The following is a 17,760-nucleotide window of genomic DNA, read 5'->3' on the forward strand; positions in this document are numbered from 1 at the left end:
AAAGGATTATTCAAAATAACAAATTCATACTTTGAGCCCCAAACTGTGCACTCCATTTTAGGATGAAGACTGAGCCCAATTTGAGCCGGGCTGGCAGGCCTTACGCCTCACAACGCACGCAGCACCCCGACATTAACTCCAACGCAGAATGCAACTGATGATCAAGATACATTCACCAAGAATCAGGGACCGCGCGTAGGAGTTACGTTAAGGTACGGATGTGACAGCGAGTCCGCCCGTCCGCGGACCTGAGCCTTGCCCGCTCTCCCACTCGGGAGTCCCTCGGCCGCGCCACCAGCTCGCGGGAGGGCCGCTGGGTGCTGCGACTGAGCGCCGGCGCCCAGGCGACCCCGCCCGCCGCCGCCGCGTCACTCGGCGCCCTTCGGCGCGCGGTGAACACCTATCACTGGCCGAGAAGCGGAGGGGAGAGGCCGCGGCCCCTTCCCTATGCCCGCAGGCCGGGCGCGAGAGCTCTGGGCGCGTTTGCCTGGCGCTAAATTTAAAAACGTAACACGAGCAGCAGGCTGCTCCCGGAAACGAAACGAAATCCGTCCCGCGGGCCGCCTCCCGGGCTCCGCCAGTCCCTTAGCGCGCCGCGCCACCCGGCATACTTCCTTCTCCCGCCATTTTCGGCGGGCTCAGAGGCTGAGGCCTGCGGCGCCCCGGAGCAGGCGGGCGGCATGGCCGCGGGCGCGGACTGCGGGGAAGGGGCCCACACCCGGCAGCACGTGTTCCTGCTTCCAGGTAAACGCGCGCGCCCCCGCGGCCCGGCCCAGAGCGCGCCCAGCGGCCGGCGGGGGTGGCGCCCCAGAGCGCGCTGTCCGTGCGCCTCGCCCTGGCCGGCCCGCACCCCAGCGGCTCCCGCTCCCCGCCGCGGGCGCGGGACGGCCTTCTCTCCGGGACGCCTGCTCTGCATCTCGGTCACACGGCGTAGCTAGCCGCGGTGTTCAAACCCGGAAGCGCAGAAAGGGACCGAGCGTGTTGCCCCGGTTCCTCTCCCCAGGGGATCGGTGGCTGGGCAGGGGCAGGGGCGGCCGCCTGCAGAGCCACGCGGGTGCGGGCTGTCGGGTGCGCTGCTCGGCTTGGGGGCGTAACTTGGCATTCCCCCTCGGCGGCCGGCCCAGCGCCTGGGATCCTGCTAGATGGGAACCTGGGAGCCAGTAGGGACGAAATGACCTGGGAGGCTGTGCGCTGGCTTAACGCGGCCCTGGTAGGAGGGAAGCTGGATGCGGGTCGAGGTTAGCCAAGGGCCGTTCAAAACGATTCAGGGAGATAATGACCACATGAGTGCCGGAGCCGGGCCTTTCAGCCTCTCTGTGGATGAAGACCAATCAGCCATCAGAGCATGTGGGGGCTTGGGACCATGGTCAGCCAGTGCCACACAAGGAGGGACATGTTAAGTGGTTGAATAAGAGGAGTTTGGGCTAGAGAGTGCAACTCAGAAAGGTTTGACTGTTTTATAGATAACACACTTGAAGGTGTAACATTGGAAAGAAGGCGAACCCCCTGTTCACTGCATTTAATTTTGAGATATAACCCAGCAAATGCAGAGTATTTTTGCAATAAGTATACTCTGATACCGAGATGGTTTCCTAGGAATCTATATTTTTATGACGGATATTGAGAATTGTTACATGACTGTTGAGAATGTTTCTTGCCTGTGCGTTTAACTCCCCCCACCCTTTATAAAAAGGTATAAACACAGTACAATGTACAAATTTTGTGTGCAACTCACTGAACTTTTCATATGTGTACACCCGGGTAGCATCCCCCACCCAGGATGTGGAACCTCAGGCCTGCTGCCAGATATCCCCAGTAACCTCTGTGCTGACCTCTGTCACCACAGATTAGTTTTGTCTGTTTGGATAACAGTGTATCCCTTTGTGTCTGGCTTCTTTCACTCACCATTATGTCTGTGAGATTCATCCGTGATGTGCAGCAGTGGTTTGGTTTACTGGTTCGTGTGATTTTTCCTTGCAGTTTCTATTTCATTGTGTGAATGTCCGTAGTATTTATCAACTCTCCTGTGGATGGACTTTTGGATTTTTTCCAGTTTGTAACTATTATGAATTACACTTCTAAGATCATTCTTTTACAAGGCTTTTGGTAGACATAGGCACTCGTTTCTCAAGAGCATGTGCTCCAGAGTGGAATGGCTGGTCTGGATACTTGTATGTTTAGCTTTAGTAGACACTGCTAAATGGTTTTCTGAACTGGTTGTACCCATTTACACTCCTACCAGCAGTGTATGACCGTTCCCGTTGCTCTATATCCTCACTAAAGATATTTGGATGGTACCATAGCTAATGAAAAATTCAGGGTTTTGGCAGAATCTAGCAAAGGGGCTACCTGTTATACATGTTTTTCATTAGAAAAGTCCTCCTCACTTTTGTTACATCAATACAATTAGATTTTCAGGGTAGGAACTCTAACCGTTCTTTAAGAATCAAGTCCATTATTATAATTCAGACATACAGGATAGCTAATGGTAATTTGAGTTTCTAATTTTGCTGTTCTATTTAATCAGTATTGACATCTTCATTCTTAAAATGTTTGTATCCTCATTGTATTAAACAAAAACCCTCAAAAGAATTAAATATTGATTGCATCCCTGAAAACTGTAGGTTTGATATATCTACTGCTGGGTTGTGAAAAGAGTTTCAGTGCAGTTCCTGTTCAAAGCTGACATGTACTGTGACCTTTTAATGCATTGGGGGAGTCTGGGCCGCAATTTAGGAATGATAGAATTGTGCTCCCATCCCTTGTAATTCTTCCAGCTGGCCTTTAGTGCCACCTTCAGGCTCTGAGGATCAAACTCCAATAGCTGTTGCAATGTAATAATGGTTCTCAAACTTGAGGGCATCAGACCTGGGGAGCTGGGCTCCCCAAAGGTTCTGATTCAGTAGGTCCTGGCCTAGGGCTCCAGAGTGTACATTTCTGACAGGTTCCCAGCTGATGCTGATGCTGCTGGTCTGGGGACTCTCTCTGGGAACCACTGCACTGAGGACCAGCCCTTGGGAACTAGATGAGGATATAGGAATGGCCAGCCTCAAGTTTAACTCTCTTTGTGGTGGGCCAGAATTGACATGGTCAGGGGAGTGCATAGAAGTGCAGGGTGTGAGGCCCATCTTCACAGATGTATCTGTGGTTTTTTCCAGCAGATGGAAAATCAGCCAGGTTAGTTTTGCATTTGAGAGGAAGACACTATATATACCCTTGGTTGATAAGCACCATAGCTACAGTTAAGTTGCACCTTTAATAAAACAAAGATTATGTAAAATTTTTCAAAAGCATTTGGTGGAGGCAGTTTGTACTCAATTTTAGAAAACTTCTAGGATCCAAAGAATTTAATCTGTGTACTGAAAAGTGAGCACATTAACCAACAGGCCAAAAGCACTCTAAAGGGATTTATCCATGAGACAGATGTAAAGCCACCTAACCTTGTGATGATACGTTTTCCCAACATTTAGTTCGTATTATTTATCAAGTTGCTTACCACAGCACTGTGTTATGTCTTGAAGGATATACTTAAAAGTTCGACTTAGGTCTCTTTGCCTCTAGTTTTCAATTTGTTTGGAGAAGCCGAATATCCCACATAAACAAAAGCTGGAACTTGGAAGGGATGTGTGTGAGGTATTCAGATTTAGGATTTTGGTTTTCCTAGGCAGGTAGAGACGGAACTGCTTCCCATTTCAGCAAGGTAAGCATTTCTTTTAGCATGGGATGGTCTTAAATGTTTCCCTAAAATGGCCTGTGTGTACTCACCTATTTGTAGTTTTAGTTATAAGAGGCCATTAACATCTTTACTTTTTGGAAAATGGTAAAAGTTTCCATCCCTCTTTGCTGTCCTAAAAGTAAATGTTTGAGTCATATTTTTAATATTTTTCTCTAGTCCAGGTTTGGTATACTTGTTAGTTCTACTAAGTTGGGATGGACGTGGGTATGAGCAGTCAGCTGTTTCACTCAGTATATAATAGATAGAAGATTGCATTTAGTGCTGTTGGGACTGAACCGTAACAGGGTTCATCTCCAAAGAGATGTTAAAACATCGTGAAACTGTAATGTTGGATGACGAAAAAAAAGTAGAACAGAAATGATTTCAGGACCGTTAAAAAAACCCAAATCTGATTTGAGTCTGCTTAGACTGATTAAAACATTCCTTAATCAACTCCCTGATTAGGAAATCCCCAAATCAAACTGCATTTCAGATCAAATCTTCAATTAAAGACAAGTTTTGCAATAAAATCATCCCCCTTTTATTTCATGAAAATACATGTTAAAAAATATTTCAGGAAAGGTTGTATTTGTTATTTCTCCACAGATAGCATAAGACATGGCCAGTTTCTTGGGGGTAGAGGATGGGTTGCTTTATAGGAAATAAGAATCTCAGGCCTGCCTCCCTTAGACCTTTCAAATACATAACAGCTTTTTATGTGAGGCATCATGATAATCATAAATAATCATATTAGAGTTGCCTGTCCAAATGGAATGCAAAAACAGCTGTGAAAGCATGGTATGAATTTATACTTTAGTACCATGTTCTAACTAAAGGATTAAAAAAAAAATCAAATCTAAAAAGAAAAACTAAATTTCCTATTTAATGATGGAGAACATTTATATTATGTTGTTATTTCTGTTTATAATCTTGTAGCTTTTTATAAGTCCAAAAGAAATGACTTATTTGGGGGAAAAAAAGTAAAGTTTAAAGTGTAGGTCAAAGAATGAATTACTATAAACCTAATTGACTTTTCAGTGACCCTAAAAAACAAAAACAAACAAACAAAAAAGCCTGTTTTCCTCCTTTACCTAACGGCACATGGTTAATCTCAGAAGCAAAATTTAAGCAGGTTTTTTGTTCTTTGTCAAAACTGTGTGCATGTTTGTGTTTAGAAATATACCTCGTGGGCCAAAAGTTTCCTTGGTTTCAGAAAAGCCTGTTCAGATGGGAGGAAGTTGTGCTTCACTTGGCAAGTGCTAGAGAACCTGGCCACTCAAGTGTTGATTTTCCACACCCTCTGAGCAATCAAGCTCAGCTTCGTGGAAGATGTGTCATTTACTGAACAGTCTCCTGCAGGCAGTCAGCAATGGAGAAGTCTCAGAGTTTTCCAGCATGGAGCAGGTTTAACATTTTCCACACGAATCCTGAGTCTGGCTTTGTCTTATGAAATGCTTTTTGGTGGGAGCTGACTGACCTTTCTCAGATGGCCACTGGATCTGCTTCCCTTGCTATCTGAGCACGTTCTGAAGTGGATGGACTTAATCAGTTGCCAGTTGGTTGGTGTAATCATGCTGTTTCCACTGATCTTGTCCTCTTAGTAATTGTTCCAAAAAGACCTGGGCTGTTTATAAGTAAGAACTCATGACTCCCACATATTTATCCTCCAGCACAAAAGAAAAAAAAAAAATCCAGCAAAGTAAGCAGTGTTCATAATTTTTTATTTGAATAGCAGACCAGGGACTGCATGGGTTCTCCCACATCCTCTGAGCTTTAACGATGATATTAAAAAAACAAACAACTTGGTCAATGCTCTAGCTATAATAAAACACACTTAGAAGCTAGATTTATGCTATTTATTAGCTTTGTGTCCTTGGACAAATCGCTTCCTCACTGTAAAGGCTCAATTTCCTCATCTCTACAGTGGGGAGAACAGTGCCATGGGGTTGTTCGTGGTTCAAGTTACACATAAGCTCTCGTGCACCCCAAGCTCTTAGCCCCAGGTTTGGGACAGAGTAGGTACTCAATAAATATTTACTGAAAGAATAAATGTCTCACATTCCATTTCTTCCTGCAGTGTCTTTGCTTACACTGTCCTTTTTCCTTCCCTTCCACTTCTTTCCAGTTCCACCCTTTCTTCAGAGCTCGGTCACCTTTGTCTTCCACATGGCTAAACCATTTTCTCTAGAATAACTTCTCTTTCTCTGAACACCCATGACTTCATGCCTCCCTGGAACCCTGCCTGCTCTTCTCCACTTTCTCTGCCTGGCAAATTCTTGGTATCCTTTAAACCCAGCTCAGGTGTCACCTCCAGCAGGAAGCATTCCCACTGGGATGGTCCGCCTGTTAGTGCCCACATTAGTGGTACCTCTTCTACTACCTACACATTTCACCATGATTATCATTTCATTATCATTTTTATATAAATATGTATTGAACTCTTAATACGTGCCAAAATCTAGGGAGAATCCAGACATGTTCTTCCTGAGTAGCTGTTAGCTTCTCAGTGGTGGGTATTCGGTCTTCAACTTCAGAGCACAACCTTTCTCTGTGCCTCTGAAAAGCGGAGAATGACACTTAGTACTATTGGACTTTTGTTCAGAGCTTCTTTTGTGACTTTCTTTTTTAGGGATGATTTCACTAAAGTGAAATGGGCCATGTAGTAAAAGGGCATGTCAGGGATTCAGATCTGCATGTTCTGGTGTCTGTTTCTTACCTGCCCCTGAAACAGTTAGGCTGTAGGCTGGCTGAGGTCTCTCCAGCCACAGCCGACTCCTATGAAGACCTAAGTCCCAATGACATTTGGTAAGGCTCTCTGCCATGATCAGCCACCTTTACCTTTTTGTTTTTAAACTTTTATTTTTATTTAATTTTTTTTTTTTTTGCCCTTTTAATCTTAGTTTTTGACCAGTTTTGCACATTTTTCTCCCAGTGCTTTTTTTTTTTTTTTTTTTGTCTTTTTCATAACCGGCACTCAGCCAGTGAGTGCACCGGCCATTCCTATATAGGATCCAAACCCGTGGCGGGAGCGTCGCTGCACTCCCAGCGCCGCACTCTCCCGAGTGCGCCACGGGCTCAGCACCTCCCAGTGTTTTTTTTAAATAACTTTTTATTGTTAGAATAGTAGGACATACCCAGTATAGAAATTTTAGTCATGTAAAAAATGTATAAAGAAGAAAATAATTTGTCCATCATCCTGCCACCTAGAAACAATTTGGAGATATTTCTCTTCAGTCTTTCTGTGTTGTATGTATCACAAAATGAATTCCAGTGTTCTTCAGTTTTTTCTTATTTTTCTATTTCTGCCTTTATTTCACTATTTGCTCCTACTCTTTAATTACTGTAACACTAAAACACTCAAGGAAATTGGGCTTACACAAGAGTACTATATGGTATTGTTTACTTCCACATAGAATTAAAGAAAGACAGTTAAATTGATTTATCAAAGAGCTAGGAGACTGGGAATTTTTCTCTTAATTTTGATAAACTCACAGCAATATGAACAAAGTTGATGAGAGGATTTATATGTCACACTTTAAGCATTGAAGAGGTATTATGAGTTTTTTTATTTACCAACAAATATACCAAATAAGAAGTATTGCTTCACACGGCGGAAAGTATAGATTGAAAATACCAGAGAGGTGAAGATAAATTTACAGAGCCATAATGGACACGATGGCAAACTAGGATGTGTTTGAAACCTATTCAGAGCAGGTTGAATTTTTGAGGACAACCGCAGTCCCCTGCAAACATCCCTTAGTGTACTTACCAGAAACAGGATGCCACTTTGAATGGTCCATGAGTCTGCTTGAGTATGGAAATTACTATTTTCAATATGGGGTCAATGCACCTGGTTGTCTGTTACAAAACCTGACTTAAACTTCTTTAGGAGTTCCTTAGCAGGTTCACGTATTCCTAGGAAGGGCTGGCTGTGTGTTGGGGGCAGGGCTGGTGGAGTGGTAGAGGGTATAACGACATCAGGAACTAAGGTACTGCAGCAGCAGCAGCAGGTCCAGGATTTCTGCCTCTCTGAGTGTTAACTTCCTCTTCTCAAACCAACTTCCTCCACTTAGTGGAAAACAGGCTGCACACTGTACCCGAGCCTCAGATCTCCTGGTGTCTGCTGGGATGGGTCTCTCCTCTTCTCTTAGTTCCAGTTTGAAACTTTTCAAGACAGCCTTCTGACTGGCCCCCCTGTGGTCACATGCAGCCCTACCCTCCACAGCCTCTTGGCCGTAGCCAGGGAGAACAGGCTCCACTATAAGCACAAGGTGAGAGACGAGAACAAAGGGGGTACTTGAGGGTAAGGAGTGCTTCTCTGGAAGAAGGAAAGGGTACAGGATAGAGAGCAGAAGAAACAGCTACTATGATCATTTATCAGTGGGACTCAGCTCTGGCCTGAAGCCTTAGCTACAGGTGACTTGGCCTGCCTAAGTCCAACTTCAGGAGTTTCTGTTATTTGTGGTCTCTTTGACTGGCTTGTATGTAGATAAGGCAGAGTTGTATTTGTATAGAAAATTAGATTCTGGCTGTAATTTATACTTGCTTTCCTTAACCCAAGGTTTATATAATTTTTAGGAAGCCCATTTCCTAGCCCTGTATCTTCTAGCTCTGATACTTTGCAGTATACTTTCATGTATGTTATTGTATTTTACCCTCACAATGTTCTTGGAAAGCAGTTAAGGCAAGATTTATTATCACCATTGTATACATCAGGAAACCAAAACTCAGAGAAGTCAAATCATCTATCCAACAAGTGAAAGAAATTCAGTGGCAAAGACCACTGGCTCTCTCGAGTCTTTCTCCAGGACCCCGACTATTCCCTAAAGGCCATTCTCCTGACTGAGTGGTGATATCTTGCTGCTGTGGGAGAGACAAGAGGACCAGGAAGGGCTGGGGTTCCCTCTGCTCTCAGTTTGATGACTGAGGACCAGCCACTTCCTCTCCTGGAGCCAGCCCTGGTTGCTACCAGACACCCCAATCAGGTTTGTCCTTTCTACTGCTCCAGAATTTTGCTGCTTTCCAGATATTTCAAGCTTCATCTCTATATGTTGCTGGTCATTGTGGCTCTGAGTTGGCTAGGAAACTGGAAATTTCCACCAGCTTCTTCTCCAGTATACAGGTCACTCCTACAAACATGGTTGTTGATAGGGACAGCCCTGAAAGAATGGAGATTTTGTCTTGTATGGTCTTGGAGGTCTGTTTTTATTTTTTATTTTTCTCTCCAAGCCTCAAAGAAAGTTAGACTTACAGGAACTCATTACTTGGAAACCTTTTCCTAGTGTATGTCTCTCTCTGACCTTCTTGGTATTCCTCCTGTAGTCTTTGAAGAAACAGAGAGCTTCAGAGCCAGGAAAATGACCCAGGTCTTCTTGATGGTGGTGCTAACATCTTGAGAAAGGAAGGTATATAGTTATTACTGAAATTTGCATTCCTGGAAGCTGCAAATAACTTGGAATTTATGCTGATTTGTCTTGAATGCATTGTGTTTGTGTCCTAGCAAAGCATTTCCAAGAGGGTATCTCTGGTGACCAGGCAGGAGTGTACCAGGGGGTCTGAATATATTCTAATGGTTGAAGTCTAAAGAAAATCAACCATAACTTATTTAGGACATAGTATTGCATGAGTATGAGAATGATAATCTCATCATCTTCCCCCCCCCCCCCGTGGTTTTTCCTAAGAAACCTGAATAGCCTTGATATGTTATCTAAAAATAAAGTGAATGGTGCTTTGATGTCTGTACTTTCTTCTCTATGTAACAGTGGATGTGTGTTTCTCAGAGCTTATCTCTTATGAGCCAAAAATCAGACAGGGTCATGAATAAATGTCCGTTGCTTCCAAGTCATAAGTACACTTGGCAAAAAGGTGGCTTTCTCTCCTGTCTTATGTCTTTGAACTTTAAATGATGTGAAGAAGCTTGTCTTAACCAAGAGAGGGATAGGAAAGAGCTGCCAACTTTTAAAAAACTGGTTGATAAATAAGTTCATATCAACTATACAACAACCCATAGTATATAGTCAGTAGATGAAAAATAATGTACCATTTTGGCTTGCACAGTACTTCATGACTAAGTCCAAAATTACAGAATGTTTAAGTCTATGCATTGATACAGGCTGTGTATCCTAATTTTTAAGCATTAAAATGTTACAGATAACAGGGTGCACGCAGCTATGTATAGAATATTGTAATCCCTAATAGGAAGATCAGTGTTTTTTTCCGGCCATGTCAAGCTTGACTTTAACTGTTTTTATCATTATGTTTCTTATATCCCACAGCAAATTTCTCTCATTCTCCTTTTTTGCAATTTTCAATCCTGCCCTTTTTTCTTTTCAGCTTTCCCAGCTCCCCATCCTTCCTCTGCCTTCTGCTGCTCCCTGGCAGTGCAGTCTACTGGCTGGGCTGGAGTGGGGGCAGCTGATTAGATGACCCTTCTGGTTCTTAAGGCTGAGGAGGATAGGACAGGAGGGGGACAGATAAGTCTGAGACAAATTTGTATCATAGGAGAGCAGTCACGTCAAGATAATTATTGTGCTTCCAAACTTCAGTCTGTGTTTGTTTTAGTTAAGAAGTGCAGGACTTAAGACTAAGAGTTTCTTGGTAGTATCATAGTTTAAAACGTTGGCTCTGGGATAATACTTGCCTGAGTTTAAATCCTGGCTCTACAGTTGACTAGCCCCATGACCTTTGGGCAAGTTTTTCATTCAAAAAAGTGGAAATTAATATACTACTTACCTCACAGAGATGTTATGAGTATTGTATTATGTAATCTCCATAAAGGACTTAAACAGTGCCTGGTAGATAGTAAATGGCTAATACATGTTACTTGTTATTTTTTATTTTACATTCATTGGACACAGTTGTCTTTTTGTGACTGATATGTTTTCTTTAAAGTCCGAATGTCAGGAATGTAGCAATTGGTTTCCTTTTCTGTTCAGGTATTTAGATCGGGATGGTAAACAGATGGAAGATTTGCTGCCAGAGTTAATGATGACCAGTGGGACATACAATTGGATCTTTACAGAGAACATAGAGACTGCAAGAAAACTGCTGTGGAATCAGTTAGAAGGAACCAGAGTGGCAGGGCTGCACATAATTGGGAAGTTTAACATATAATTAAACCTGAAATGGCCAGAAAAACTGATACCTGGTTCTTATTTGTCTGAATTTTTTCTGTTTTTGTAAAAATACTGTGTTAGCCAGCATGGTTTATGTCATCTCTTATGTAAGAGAAGGAGTCAAAAAGAGAATGTGTATAGCGTACTCTTTTGGAAATAAGAGTGTGAAGTCTTGTTTTTCAGCATAGTTTTGGAAGAAGATGTTTCACAAGAGTAAATTTTCTAGATAAATGAAGTCTGTTCTTTTAAGTATCAAAACTTGCTTTTATAATTTCTTATTGAGCTTTTTCTAAAATTGAACAACACATTCATGTCACATTTATTGAGTACATTCCATGTGCCAGAAACCCTGTTTTTTTACCATATACATTTTTACTATATACATTATCTTGATTTTTACACATAGAATGCTTTGTGTTCTGGTTTTTTAAAACAAGATACACTGGTTCTAGTTTAATCTTTTCTTGAAAAGCTAATTGTTAGGTACTTAGATAACTCTGTGCTTAGAATTTGTGACTTTTATATTTTTATCTTATTATTCCCTGCATGTTCTTGACTTTTTCATGTAGTTGAGGGAAGGGAAACTGATTCTCAGTTGAGTGCTTATTACATGTTCTAGGCACTTTCACATACATTTCATTGCTGTCTCACAAAAACCTGTAAAATAATTATTATGTCCATTTTATAGGTGAAACAACTGAGGCACAGAGAAGTTGAGTATCTTGCGTAAGGTCACACTGCTCAGTAAGATGAGCTGGGATTGGAATATTGACCTGTCTGACTGCAGATCCAGTGTCCTCTCTATGCGGACATCATTGAAGAAATAGACATCGGTTAAAAATAGGTTTATAGATGTGACCCTTCTCTCCCTCTTTTACATTTCTGATTCATTCCCAGTACTCTAAAAGCAGAATTTCTTCTCTTTTCTCAATTTAGCTATTCTCCACCTGTGCTAGATGCTGGTAAAAGAGACTAGAAGTTAGAAAAAGGATGGAGCTTCCAAACCTGGTGGCAGAGGAGCCATGGGATAACCGCAGGTTTTCCAAATTCAAATGAAAACTCTTTAACTTTGATAGAGCCTTTAATTTATAGTCGTAAGTAATTCTGTGTGCCTAATACCAGGTATAGACTAAGGAATTTATCAGAGATATTATGGTACTATGAATTCTTTTATTCATCGTAAGCTTTCGTTGTACAGTGAGGGTAAATCCAACCCTCCATAAAGGCAATGAAAACACTGGCAAAGATGGTCAAAATCAACTTTTTTCAGAACTCTTGAAGTTAGCTAAAGGCTTCCAACAGTCTGAGGACTGTTTATTCAAGAAAAACTGCTGAATATTATTAGGAACAGCAGGGTTTGTGGCATTGTAACTTGAACTACTCCCATTTTCCTCTTCTTACGTCTGCAGTCGCCTTGAAAGCCAGTAGTCTTGCAAACATGGTACTTGTGAAAACCAGAGGCCTTGCTACTGCTGGACAGGACAAGTCTGGTTTGAAGCTCCTCAAAAAGTCTCATTCTCAGAGCATTGTCCCTATTTGACCCATCTCACAGCTCCCTGGAAAGTCCCATTTGCAGGGCATTGTTGCTATTTGACCTGACTTGGAGCTCAGAGCTTGCTCTGTGGAAAAAGCCCTATCCCCAGTGCGTTTGTCAAAAACAATCAATGGCAGTTGTTTAACATTTCATCTTCTGAGGGGTCAATACGGGCTGGGCGAGTAAAAACCTAGCCAAAAACTTAAAGGGAAGATATGGAGAAGATGTCCATAGAGACTTTGAAAAACTCTGACATATTCCTAGGGAATTAGAAGGCTGTGCACATATGCAGGGTTGTGTGCATGCCCAGAAAAGAAGTGAGAGGGCCTCAATCTCTCACCTCTGTTCGATCTTGAGGCCCTGGGAAAGCAGTAGATAAAACTTAAGGCAGAAGCTTAAAGAGCTTGACTGTTGAAGGCATGTCCCAACACACATGCACAACCCTTTAGCAAAGGTTGAGAGACTTATCACTTCAAAGATTTTGCTAACCACTAAACTAAGTGAACCAAAGCATCAGTGTCTGCACACTAAGGGAATGCAGACTTTAAAGAGTTAGTCCAAGAGAGTCACTAAACAAATAGTAACAACTACAATGACAGCAACAAACAACAACAACAACAAATCCTGGGGAGTCTGATTTCCAGAATTAACACGTTTATTAATATATAATTTAAAGTGCCCAGTTTTCAAAAAGGAAAAAAGTATAAAGCACACACACAAACAGGAAAGTATAGAACTCTGCATAGTGGGAAAAAGTAGTCAATTGAAATTGTCCCTGAGGGGGCTGAGATGTTGGATTTATTCTACAAAAATTTTAACCAGCTATTATTAATTTAGTCAAAGAACCAAAGCAAACCATTTCTAACAAACGGGAAGAAAGTCTGTCCAATGAAGTTGCATCAAATACAAAATGTTAATAAAGATAGGAATTGAACAAGTATATATAAATTCTGGGGCTGACAAATACAATGATTGAAATGAAAAATTCACTAGTGGACTCATATTTGAGCTGGCAGACGAAATAATCAGAACACTTGAAGATAGGTCAATCAAGATTATCCAGGCTGAGGAAAAGGAAAAAAAACAAAAACAAAAAACAACATAGTCTCAGAGATCTGCAGGACATCATAAATATACCAATATATGCATGTTGAAAGTTCCAGAGGAGAAAGAGGAGAAAAAGGAATATTTGAAGAATTAATGGCCAAGTACTTCCCAAATTTGATTTTTTGAAAACATTAATCTACATATCTAAAGAGTGCAACAAACTCCAAACAGGATAATCTCAAGAAGATCTATGCCTGCATGCATCACAGTCAAACTGTCAAAAGCCAAAGACAAAGAGAGAATCTTGAAAGCACTGAGAGAAAAATGACTCATCAAGTAAAAGAGACCTTCAATAAAATTAACAGCTGACTTCTCATCAGAAACCGTGGATGCCAGAAGTAAGCAGGATGACATATTCAAGGTGCTGCTAGAAAAGGACTTTCAACAAAGAATTCTGTATCTATCAGAATTACTCAAAAAATGAGAAAGAAATTGACAGTCCCCTAAGAACTGAGAATTCCTTACTAGCAGACCTGTTCCACAAAAATCATAAAGGGAGTCCTTTAGGTTAAAAGGAAAAGACACTAGACAGTAACTTGAATCCACATGAAGGATGAAGAATACTGGTAAAGATAAATACACCTACAAATGTAAAAGATGGTACAGATGTATTTTTGTTTGTAACTCTGTATCTGATAGACAATTACACAAGACAAAATTATAAAACTGTGTTAATGTCCTTATAATGTATACGATATAATTTGTATGATAATAGCACAAAGGAATAGGGAAGAAGAGGCATATATTGCAGAAAAATTTCTAAGTACTATTGAAACTAAGTTTGTATTAACGTAAACTATATTGTTGTAAGTTAAGATGCTAATTGTAATTTCCAGAACAACCACTAAGAAAATAACTCCCCCCAAAATAAAGTAAAAGAAACATCAAGGAAATTAAAATGGTGCCCTAGAAAATATTGATTTAACACAAAAGAAGGCAGTAATAGAGGAATAAAGATATATGACATAGAAAACACAGCTAAATGGCAGATGGAAATCCTACCTTATAAGTAATTATCTTAAATGTAAATGCATTAAACACTCCTATTAAAAGGCAGAGATTGGCAGAATGGAGGGGGAAAAAACCCATGAGACAACTACATGCTATCTACAAAATACACACTTTAGATTCAAAGACACAAATAGGTTGAAAGTAAAAGGATGGGAAAAGATATATAAACAGTAACCAGAGGAGAGCTGGAGTGGCTATAGTAATATATGATGAAAGAGGCTTTAAGACAAAAAAGTGTTACTGGACACAGAGGGATATTTTTTGATAATAGTCTTTCAGGAAGATGTAACTATTGTAAACATATATGCACCTAAAGACAGAGCCTAAAAATACATGTACCCAAATTTGACAGAACTGAAGGGAGATATAGACAATTGAACAATAGTAGTTGGAAATTTCAATAACCCACTTTCACTAATGGATAAAACAACTAGGAAGAAGATTGCCAAGGAAGTAGAAAACTTGACCAATTCTATAAACCAACTAGACCTAATAAACATCTATGAAACATTTCACTCAACATTGGAATATAGATTTTTCTCAAACAAACATGAAACGTTCTCCAGAACAGACTTTATGATTGGGCATAAACAAACATAAAAATTTTAAAGGATCAGAAATATGAAAAACATCTTCTTCAAAAACAGTGAAATGAACATAGAAGGCAAGTATAGAAGGAAATATGGGGAATTCACAAACGTGAAAATTAAACAACACACTGCTAAAAAACCAATGGGTCACAGAAGAAATCATAAAGGAAACTAGAAAATACTTGGAAATGAATGACAATAAAACACACCATATTGAAACTTATGGGATACAGGTAATACAGTGTTTAGAGCAAAATATATAGCTGTACATGCCTATATTGAAAAAGTAGGAAGATCTCAAATTAGTAGCCTAATCTTCCACCTTAAGAAACTAGAAAAAGAAGAGCAAACTAAACCCAAAGGAAGCAGAAGGAGGAAATTAAGATTAGAGCAGGAATAGAGAACAGAAAAACAACAAAAACAACAGAAAAATCAACAAAACCAAAGTTGGCTCTTTTGAAGAGATCAACAAAATTGACAAATCTTTAGCTAGACTGACAAAGAAAAAAGAAGACTCAAATTATAAAATCAGGAATGAAAGAGGGAGTGTTACTACTTAGAAAGAAACTACCAAACTGATTCAAGAAGAGATAGATGTATTTCTTGATATATCTCCTAATCCATTAGTGCATATTCTTGATAATGACTCTTTAGCAATCAAAGAGAACTTAATCAATGCTAGACACAGGAAGCCTTGACAGACCTTGTCATCCGTGTTATATCTTCTATTATAAAGTTTCATATTCCATGTATTTCTTCTTCTTAGCAATTGTTGCATTAGCAATTTACATTTGTGTGTATGGTTATTTAGTTTAATATCTGTCTCTTTCATGGAGCTTCCATAAGCTCCATATGGGCAGGGCTGGGTCTATTTTTGCTAGACAATAGTTGATAAATGAATAAGTGAAGTAGGATAGGAGAGACCAGTTTTTAAATGCAACCTATAGTAAAGAGAGGTAAAACAATCTTATTATAATATCTCACTTGGAATTCTGTGTTGAAAGATTCAGTCCAACAGCAAGTTGTTTTGTCTGCACGATGTGAGGAGTTGATTTTTTTTCCTCCACCAAGTAGACATTTTAGTGTTATCTACATTTGTATATCCCAAAGCATATTTTAGAGAATATTGGCATTTGTAGCATAACATATTAATGTCAGTATTTATTTGTAGTTGGGAATTCCAAAAGTTCTTATAGCTTGACAGTTTTGGCTATAGATAATTCTCTAGACTTACTGCTTTTCCTCAGAAAAACAGAAACATTGCTTTCCTTTTAGGTTTATTAGAAATATATTCTTTAGACTTCTGGTATTTTAAAATTTTAATTATTTTAAGCTCTGGAGGAATGGGAAAGTTAAAGGAGAACATGTAAGGATCACTGGATGCAAAGTTTTCAGTTGAAAAAAAGGAAACAAAAAGTCAACAACAATTCACCAAGTTAAAGATTTATCATAGTAGTGAAATAAAATACACTCATGTATTGATAACACAGAGCAAGGTCACTTTTTCTATGCCTTGAGATATAATAAAGATATGTGATGCTGGGAAAGTGAGAAGCAGTAAGGGGGAAAGTAGGGAAAACCACAACTTGTTTTAGTTTTTTGGAAAAGTTTTTAACAGTACTAAACTTTACCTTTACATTTTTATCTGGAAATAGGTTGCAGAAAGGAAAGTCTTAAAAGATTCTTAAAATTAAATCTGTATGATTCCATTTCTATAACATTCTCAAAATGACAAAATTATAGAGTTGGGGAACAGATTAGTGGTCACCAGGGGCGAAACATATGACAGGGATCTGTCAGTTTTTGCTTTGTGCATTTTGAAACTCTGGTGCACAAATATTTAGGATTGTTATGTCCTCTTGATTAATTGACTCTAATATTATTTTTAGAGGACCTTCTCAATCCCTGGTAATATTCTTTGTTACTAATATAGCCACTTCATCTTTCTTTTGATTAGTGTTAGCATGATAAGTATACTATATCTTCCTTTCTTTTACTTTTAATCTACTTGTGTCTCTATATTTATTTAAAGTGTTTCTTATAGACAGCATATAGTTTTTATCTTGCATTTTTATTCAGTCTGACAATTTCTGCTTTTGATTGTGGTGTTTGGACCATTTACATTAAATGTAATTATTGATATGGTTAGGTTTGAGTCTATTACCTTGCTATTTGTTTCCTGTTTGTCTCATCTTTTCTTTGTGTCTCATCTCCTTTGTTGTCTCATTAGTGACAGCATTTTTTATTTTGTAATTTCAGTAACTGCCTTAGAATTTATTGTATGCATATTTTAAATGATCACGTCTACCTTCAAGTGATATCATACAACTTCACATACAGTATAAGAAACTTACAATAGTATACTTACATTTCTCCCCTGCTGGCCTGGCCTTTGTGCTACTGTTGTCATACATTTTATGTATACATATGTTATAAATTCCACACTAAGTTGTTTTTATTTTTGTTAAAACAGTCAGTGATTTTTAAAGAGATTTAAGTAATAAGAAAAACTCTTATTTACTTGTCCCTGCAGTTACTATTACCTATATTCCACGTTCTTTTAAGATTCGTCTTTTCATATGGAATCATATTCCTTCTGCCAGAAGGACTTCTTTTAACATTCCTTGTAGTGTGGGTCTGTGGCTGATTATACCTTTCAGCTCTTGTATATCTGAAACAGTCTATTTA

The 17,760-nt window shown here is 39.8% G+C and overlaps 1 protein-coding gene across 6 annotated transcripts in view; it reads left to right on the forward strand.

Moving 5' to 3' along the window:
- Nucleotides 1–406: 406 nt before the first annotated feature.
- RNASEH2B (ribonuclease H2 subunit B) overlaps nucleotides 407–17,760 on the forward strand; it is a 69,328-nt gene continuing 51,974 nt past the window's right edge. For all 6 annotated transcript variants that reach the window (XM_063102572.1, XM_063102577.1, XM_063102573.1 and 3 more), the window contains exon 1: nucleotides 407–744. In XM_063102572.1, coding sequence (XP_062958642.1) covers nucleotides 681–744 — 64 coding nt within the window. In that variant the 5' untranslated portion in view covers nucleotides 407–680. The remainder of the gene's footprint in view (nucleotides 745–17,760) is intronic.

The sequence above is a fragment of the Cynocephalus volans genome, chromosome 7 (assembly GCF_027409185.1).
Source record: "Cynocephalus volans isolate mCynVol1 chromosome 7, mCynVol1.pri, whole genome shotgun sequence".
In the NCBI taxonomy this organism is placed as follows: Eukaryota; Metazoa; Chordata; class Mammalia; order Dermoptera; family Cynocephalidae; genus Cynocephalus; species Cynocephalus volans.